Source organism: Zootoca vivipara, chromosome 10, assembly GCF_963506605.1.
Source record: "Zootoca vivipara chromosome 10, rZooViv1.1, whole genome shotgun sequence".
NCBI classification, from domain to species: domain Eukaryota; kingdom Metazoa; phylum Chordata; class Lepidosauria; order Squamata; family Lacertidae; genus Zootoca; species Zootoca vivipara.
In genome coordinates this window covers 44,090,444-44,099,553 of record NC_083285.1, presented here as the reverse complement: position 1 = coordinate 44,099,553, position 9,110 = coordinate 44,090,444, and the positions used below count along the sequence as shown (strand labels likewise).

Sequence of the window (9,110 nt, the reverse complement as noted above, 5' to 3'; positions counted from 1 at the left end):
GTTCTGGTACTTTTATCTTGTGCATCATTGATACATATATCTTGATCTGCTGATATTTCCCTCTCCCCTGCCCTGAACTACAGTGGTGCCTCGCTTAACGAATGCCCTGCTTAACGAAATTTCCGCTTAACGAAAGGTTTTTTCTAGCGGAGGTTGCCTCGCTAGACGAATTCGTTTTACGAAAAATTCATCTAGCGAATTGCGGTTTCCCATAGGAATGCATTGAAATTCAATTAATGCGTTCCTATGGGCAAAAAAAAATCCAAAAAAAATCAATGCATTCCTATGGGATTCGCTAGACGAATTTTTCGTTATAAGAAAAGACCCGTAGAACGAATTAAATTCGTCTAGCGAGGCACCACTGTAATGCTAAAGGCAGGAATGGGTAATAAAATGGAAAAGGTAGGCTTCGGACCAATTTCCATAGTGTGAAAAAGGCCACATATTTGGGTAGCTTTAAAAGGTGATTGTACCAATTCATGGAGGAGAAACTTATTCACAGCTATTAGTTATGATGGCTATATACTCTCTCCAGGATAAGAATTTAAGAAGGGGCTGCAGGATCAGGCCAGTGGCCCATCTACCGGTAGTCCAGCATCCTCTTCTCATTGTGGCCAGCCAGATGTTTGTGAGAAACCCCCAGGCAGGACCTGAGCAGAAGAGCATCCCACCTCTCTCATGGTTTCCAGCAGCTGCTGTTCAGCCCCTCCAACTGTGGAGGCAGAACACACCTGTTGTGGCTAGTAGCTATTGAGAGCCCATCTCTCATGAACCTGTCTGTTCCTCTGCTAAAGCCATAAGAGGCAGTATGGCTCTGAATACCAGTTGCAGGAGAACGTAACTGGGGAGAGTGCTGCTGTTTTCAGGTCCTGCTTCTCATGGGCATTTGGTTGTCTACTGTGGGACCCAGGATGCTAGACTAGATGGGCCTTTGGTCTGATGCAGCCAGGCTTTGCTTATGCCCTGTAGTTGATTTTGTGCCTCCTTTCTCTGGAAGAGTTTGGATTTGATATCCCGCTTTATCACTACCGGAAGGAGTCTCAAAGCGGCCAACATTCTCCTTTCCCTTCCTCCCCCACAACAAACACTCGGTGAGGTGAGTGGGGCTGAGAGACTTCAGAGAAGTGTGACTAGCCCAAGGTCACCCAGCAGCTGCATGTGGAGGAGCGGGGAAGCGAACCCGGTTCACCAGTTTGCGAGTCTACCGCTCTTAACCACAACACCACACTGGCTCTGGAGAGAACAGTCTGTCGTACTACCCAGTAGGCTCATCTCCAGGATCTAGAGCAGGCATCCCCAAACTGCGGCCCTCCAGATGTTTTGGCCTACAACTCCCATGATCCCTAGCTAAGAGGACCAGTGGTCAGGGATGATGGGAATTGTAGTCCAAAACATCTGGAGGGCCGAAGTTTGGGGATGCCTGATCTAGAGCTACTGAACATAGTGGGACTCACTCCTGATTAAACATTCATTGGATTGCATTATATGTGGGCCCAGCTACCACCTCCTTCCCTGTCCTGGTGCCCTCTTCTTTTTCTTTGCTGCGCCTAGTACCTGACAGATTGCCTTAGATGACATGGTTTATTCTCCGATATCATAGGATCCTGTGGCTGAGCTACACAAGCCTGGCATTTGGTACTGGTTGCAGAAACTGAGGATTTCTGCTGCTTCTTTTAAGTTCTTTAAAGCATGGTTTTTAGCCTTGGGCAAGTGAAAGGAATACCTGGCACAGTCTCAGAAGTCAGAACACGGCTCAGCAAGATTTCCAGGGGGTAGGAATACCGTTGTGAATGCCTTAAAGCGAGGTTGACGTTTGCATTCTATCTCAGCTTTCACACAATGTAAAATAGAACAGGGAAATGCTGGGAGAACAGAATTAACCACTGTGTGGCTGGACAGTTAGTCCTGTTTGTGATTGCCCATAGCTGCCAAGTTTTCCCTTTTCTCACGAGGAAGCCTATTCAGCATAATGGAAAATCCCTTAAAAAAAGGGATAACTTGGCAGCTATGGTGATTGCTACCAATGCAGTTCATGCCTAGTCTATACACACTTTTGTGTGTGTATATAGATGCAGCTCACTAGTTGACCATGGGTCAGTCACTGTTTCTCAGCGTAACGTACCTTTCAGGGTTGTTGAGATATAAATGGAGAATGGGTGGCAGCTAACAGCTTGAGGTTGAATCCTGACAAGACAGAAGTACTGTTTTGGGGGGAACGGGCGGGTGTTGGGGACTCCCTGGTCCTGAATGGGGTAACTGTGCCCCTGAAGGACTAGGTGCGCAGCCTGGGAGTCATTTTGGACTCACAGCTGTCCATGGAGGCACAGGTCAATTCTGTGTCCAGGGAGGCTGTTTACCAGCTCCATCTGGTATGCAGGCTGAGACCCTGTCTGCCCATGGACTGTCTCGCCAGAGTGGTGCGTGCTCTAGTTATCTCCTGCTTGGACTACTGCAATGTGCTCTATGTGGGGCTACCTTTGAAGGGGACCTGGAAACTGCAATTAATCCAGAATGCGGCAACTAGACTGGTGACTGGGAGCGGCTGCCACGACCATGGTAACACCGTTCTTGAGAGATCTGCATTGGCTCCCAGTACATTACCGAGCACAGTTCAAAGTGTTGGTGCTGACCTTTAAAGCCCTAAATGGCCTCGGTGCAGTATACTTGAAGGAACGTCTCCACCCCCATCATTCCGCCCGGAAACTGAGATCCAGCGCTGAGGGCCTTCTGGCAGTTCCCTCATTGCAAGAAGTGAGGTTACAGGGAACCAGGCAGAGGGCCTTCTCGGTAGTGGCACCCGCCCTGTGGAACGCCCTTCCATCAGATGTCAAGGAAATAAGCAGCTATCCCATTTTTAAAAGACATCTGAAGGCAGTCCTGTTTAGGGAAGTTTTTAATATTTAATGCTGGATTCTTTTAATACTTGATTGGGAGCCGCCCAGAGTGGCTGGGGAGACTCAACCAGATAGGTGGGGTACAAAAAATTAATTATTAATTATATTATTATTATTATTATTATTATTATTATTATTATTATTATTAAACACTCGATTGGGAGCTGCCCAGAGTGTCTGGAGAAAGCCAAATGGGTGGGGTATAAATAATAATAATAATAATAATAATAATAATAATAATAATATGGGGAGATAGCAATGAGTTTCTTTGTTCTCTCCCCTGCAGTGCATTGATGGACTAGCAAAAGATGCCATCTTTATTTAAACAGCTGCTTCAGCCTGCTCACTAGAGGGCATCCTTGTAACAATCCCAAATGAGTACCTCTTGCATAAGGGAAGAACTGTCTCAAGAGGTCGATAATATTGCATCGTAAAAACCCCATCATTTTGATGTGTTCATCATGGTGCACTACAGAATGCTAAACAAAAAACAAACAAAAAACCTCCATCAGCAATCTGGTTTTGTGATTCTTTTTTCTTAAAAATATTTTTATTAAAGTTCTCTTGGTTTACAAAGGTATGCGCAATGTCTCTTTTTTCAAGTTACATTTTCCATAGGTCAGTTTCATTTGTTGAGACATTAGGGTTACATTAAGAAGAAAAGGGGGGAGAGGTGGAGGGGGGAAGGCGAGGGGGGTGGGGTCAGGAGGCGATGTTTCTAATTCAGGAGTCCCCAAACTAAGGCCTAGGGGGGCCGCATGCGGCCCAATTGCCTTCTAAATCCAGCCCATGGATGGTCCGGGAATCAGCATGTTTTTACATGAGTAGAATGTGTCCTTTTATTTAAAATGCATCTCTGGATTATTTGTGGGGCATAGGAATGTGTTCATTTCCCCCCCAAAATATAGTCTGGCCCCCCACAAAGTCTGAGGGACAGTGGACCGGCCCCCTGCTGAAAAAGTTTGCTGACCCCTGACCTATGTGTTCTGTGCAGCTTGCCTTGAGATAGCTGCTGCTCTCAGGATCATTGGAGTGGAGAACTGCCCTGTTTACAGTGTTGAAGTAAAATTCAACGGCTTGCCTGCTCCGTGCTTTTAAAGGGAATGGGAAGCAAGTGAAATGTCAGCTTATCTTTTGCCTCAAGCAGCAAAAAGTCTTGGGCTAGCCCTGGGTGCAAAATTAGGTATGTGCACACAAAGTAGAGTATTTTTTTTTACAAGGGAACCTGTTTCAGAAATGCTACTTCGGGAAAATATAATTTGCCCTGGCAAACAGTGTCTTAGTGCTTCTAGCAAACCCCATTGCCGCTGTTCCCTTCCATTTCCTTACTGAAAACAAACAAACCATATCGTTCCCGCCATACCTGACAATCAGGTTTGCCCTTCAAGAAATTCAACCACTGTTTTTTGTGTGTGTGTTTGTGTGTGGGTTTAATCACTCAAATAAAGGTTGCTCAGCTTCCAATTATTTTGTTGGTTTCCAAAAGGATAGATGGCATTTCCCCAGTTTCTGCTTACAAATATTTTATCTCTGTCCACCTTTTCACTGCTCCCACCCCCTTATTTTTTGGCAGCCAAGTGCTGCCCTGGTCTGCAGCAAGAGGCATGCTGGGAAATTCAAAGGGCTGCAGTGTCAAAAGATTTGGCAGAGGGGAAAGATGAATAATGCAATTGGTTTCGATCAAAATGTTCATGTTTATAAAAAGGTCATGGCTAGTTTCTGATTTGTCGGCATCCATGATGTACGGCAGGTTGCTGGTCTGCAGCTGAACAACACTGGGACAAAAGGAAGATAGCTCCTAGATTACCAAGTCAGATAGCTAGTGCATCTAGCTCTGTATTATGTATATTAGTGACAAATCGTGGCTCTTTCCCATCCTTATCTGATGGTGGTGGAGATTGCTTGCAAAGGGGCCCAGGTTCAAAGCATGTTCTCTAGCACTAAACCACAGCCCTTCCCTTTAATGTAACCTGCAACATTCATATGCAGCGTCTGTCTTGCCATCCATCACAATGCACTGCCAAAAGCAACACACACACACCTTTTGTTGCTCCAGCCGCATCTTTTCTGCTATTCTGGTTCAGTCACTTTCAGGTCCATCAGTGCATCCCAGGGCTGTGATTTCCTTAATTACTAAATTCCTGTCTCATTCCTGTCGCTGATGATTCCCGCCTTAGAGATTACAAACCATCAATAGAGTTGCTCTCAAGCTGCAATTTCTCCTGTTGTAACATGGAAACAAATTGCAGCCTTGAAATTGCGAGGACAAAGGAGATCAAGATAGCAATACTTTAAAAGCATCGCTGTCCTGTTCATATTTCCAACATACCTGCTCTCCTCTAGAGTGCCTCCATTTAGAAATTTGTGCTCATTGTTTTACAATCCTGGGGCTCATTTGATTAAAAAGGCTGCCTGAACCAGGCAAGGTGAACAATAATTGTGCAAATCAGGACCTGACCTACTTTCAGACTTGCTAATGATGGTAGGCAAAAGTTGAACCCAGAACTAGCACTCTGATCCCATACATCACACCTAAATCAATACCCACAGTCATCACTTCCAGCAGACAATCCTAAGAATTTCAGTTTGGTTTGGATTCGAAGACCTTAGAGGTTTCCTAGCATCCTCCCTTCACCACCATCAATTCCTAGGGCTCTCTCAGAAGACTACTGTTCCTAGGGGTCCCTGGGAAAATTATGAATCCCAGGAAAAAAGAAACCGTTGAACAAGTTTAAGCCTGTAGTGTGGATATACTTAAATACTGAAGTACAGAAAGTATTCTGTTTTGGGAAGGTCACATTTTATCACTAAGCAGCAAATGCTAGGCTTGTCTTCTGTAATATTTCCCTGCACACATCTTTAAGAGAAGAGTTATGGGATGAAGGTACAAAATGCAGCAGAAGCGTTGCACTTGCTAAAATGTTCTAGGTCCGATCAGTACCCGGACGGGGACTGCCTGGGGTTCTATTGAAGAAAGGTAGGATACAAATTTAATAAATAAGTCTAAGGCAAGAGGTGCAAAGGGAATAGAACAGGCACCCCCAAACTGTGACCCTCCAGATGTTTTGGCCTACAACTCCCATGATCCCTAGCTAACAGGACCAGTGGTCAGGGATGATGGGAATTGTAGTCCAAAACATCTGGAGGGCCAAAGTTTGGGGATGCCTGGAATAGAAATTGGGCGTTTTTGTAACTTCGAAGTTGCCAAGTGATGTATCTCAGAGTCTAATGGGCTTCGTTGGAGGTTGCAAAATGAGTGTTGCGAGACCCATGCCCTATCTAGATTTAACTTACAAATGCAGCTGTCTTCCATCCACTTTCTTAAATCAAGGATGAGGAAGTCCTCCAAATTTTGTTGACTTCCCAGTCAGCCCCAACGAGCACGGCTATTGGTAATGGATGATGGGACTTGGCGTTCAACATCTGGAAAGCCACAGGTTCCCCATGCCTGCCACAAATACATATTAAAAACTAATGGAGAGAAAAGTAAACTGCACAGACAGCAGCCCTTCAGAATCAAAGACCTAGGTCAAAGTCAACTAGAGATATCTTTTCCCATCTTTATAGCCACCCAGCTAGATTATCATGGGGCACAATTCACTAGCATAAGTCTCATGGAAAACAGGAGGTGTAGAAAACCCACCTTACTAAATTATGTTCAAGCAAAACTGCAGCCCTATACACCCAACAACATAGCAATTTCTCTGGCCCCCAGATAAAAATTAAACGAGCCTAAGAATCCCAGACACTTGTTAAAACCATTTATTTCTCCGCAGAAATAATCAGGTTTCACCAACAGTGATGATGAGCACAATTCCTTGACTTTCCGAAGCACATTGCCTCCCAGGACGTCAATGGTGAAATGCGTTCCGTTTCTGCCGTCAGTTTGTCATTACGCCTGTCAGTCCACAAAAGATGTTGGCCATCTCTGCTTCCCACGAGATATCACTGCCTTGACTTCCTTTCCTGAAAGATGACAGCAATACCACAAAGTCTAGTTTTCTTTGCTTGCTGTAAAGATCTCGCTGAGACGCAGTCTTTAATATCTTCACTGCTTTCTGGCGTCTCTTGCTACCGTTGCCCTCTGGTTCGGAGACCCCTTGAGACTATTGGTGACCACCTGCTCTGCAGATTTCAACTCATCAGCAAACGGCAGCAAACCCCTTGAGAAATCCGTAGCTGGCAATGCGAAACCCACGTTGCCTTGTCATCAGCAGGAACACTTGCATGTAGCCACCACAGGGTAAGGGACTTGCCTCCAAGCACATTGCTGTGAGGACTTCCCCGGTCTCAGCACGTGGTCTTTCCTTGCCCAGCAGTGCCACGCTAGGAGTTTGATCTGGGTAACTTGGGCAGGCTGGCAAGTCATGCCTGGGGGCCAAGAACACCCAACGTGAGTCTGGTCGCAGTCCGTATGGCGTACCCAGCGTGGCCAGAAGATGGGCCCCATGTCCACCCAGGAAGAGATCAGGTGGCAGGTAGCACTATCCGCAAGCCACTGATGGAAGCGGTGCAGGAGGTTTTTGCTCAGGCCGAGGGAGATCCCGTCCTCAGCAGGCAGCAGCTTGGAAAGATCTAAACCCTTTGCCTGCTGCAGAAGCTTCTTCCTAAAGCGTGCTGTACGCTCGGCCAAGTCCTGGCTGAGGACACTCACTTCTTTTAGGCTCGTGTTGAGACCTCGGGGGTCCTTGAGAGACATCCAGAAGGGGTCGTAGGAAGAGCCCAGCAGTTTCATCAGCCGTGTGGCACGCAGGAGCTTGGGCTTGGGTAAATAGTGGTTGTAGTCATCCGGGGAGAGGGAGAGGCTGTAGGGCCTCGCCTGAGCACCCAGCTTGCTCCAGATGAAATGGACTTCGGGGTTGTGCTGCTCGCCGATCCTATCAGGAAGCAGGGAAGCCTCTCCGAGGGGAAAGTCTCTTTCCTGAGAGGAGGAAATTGCTCCGGTTCTCTGGCACCAGGGCTCCAGAAGCAGAAGACAGACGAACCAAGCTTTGACACCCATGCCTGCCGCAGAGCCTCCAAGACCTGTGTGCCTCTCAGCTGCAGCAAACAAAGTATGTGGGATGCAACGCTCAACTCACCCCCTTTTTAAATCAGCAGATCCTTTTGGCTAAGAACCTCCTAGCTTCCCTTTCTCCCAGTTACAGACTTTGATATCAGATTGCGCTGCTGCTCCCAGACACAAACAATTATAAAGATGGGGGGGGACCCAAAAAGTGGGCTTTTGAAATATGTTTTACCATGAGCAGAGGGCAATAATGAATAAATAGAGCGAGTGTCTATCTGGGCCTCATGCTTTTCTATGTTATGCTTATGCTATTGTCTACCTTAGGCCTCATAGAATTGGAGAGTTGGAAGGGAACCAAATGGTCATCTATCCCAGCCTCCTGCAATGCAAGGCAATCACAGCTAAAGAATCCCTGGCAGATGGCCATCCAGCCTTTGTTTAAAATCTCAAACTCAGCATCTTATTAAGAGTTCATCCTAGTTTGCCTGCACAGAGCTTACATGGAGGTTAGATTATGTCCAGTTCTTCTGGAGCATTTGTTCTGATTTGCTTGTGGGGAGATTATGTGGCTCACTATTCATCCTGCAGCCATCCTGGCTTGCTTATGTAGTCAATGATTTCTTCATCACACAGTACAATTCTCTGTCACTTCCCTAACTGCAAAACAATTTGTTTAACTGTGGGTTTGAAGCCAGGGGCATTGTTTGGGGGTGGTCCAAACCAGAGCAGCACATGTCTCTGTTTCCCACTTACAGCTTACAGCTCACATACACCACAGCTCTGGCCAACCAGGGTGGCTGGGATAGCACAATCATATCATTTGCCTTGCCTTCCATTGCAGAGGGTTGGACTACTTCTAACCCTACAATTCTATGACTTAGCTGGGGACGCGGGTGACACTATGGTCTAAACCACAGAGCCTAGGGCTTGCGGCGGTTTGAATCCCCGCAATGGGGTGAGCTCCCGTTGCTTGGTCCTTGCTCCTGCCAACCTAGCAGTTCGAAAGCATGTCAAAGTGCAAGTAGATAAATAGGTACCACTCCAGCGGAAAGGTAAATGTGTTTCCATGCGCTGCTCTGGTTTCGCCAGAAACAGCTTAGTCATGCTGGCCACATGACCCGGAAAAACTGTCTGTGGACAAACGCCGGCTCTCTCAGCCAGTAAAGCGAGATGAGCGCCGCAACCCCAGAGTCGTTCATGACTGGACT

General features: G+C 46.6%; 1 protein-coding gene across 1 annotated transcript; it reads right to left on the bottom strand.

The window, feature by feature from the left end:
• Positions 1–7,104: 7,104 nt before the first annotated feature.
• On the bottom strand, positions 7,105–7,896 carry LOC118091155 (noggin-like). The gene has a single exon (XM_035127821.1). It carries the CDS (start codon positions 7,894–7,896, stop codon positions 7,105–7,107), a length of 792 nt encoding a protein of 263 aa, XP_034983712.1.
• Positions 7,897–9,110: the final 1,214 nt, after the last annotated feature.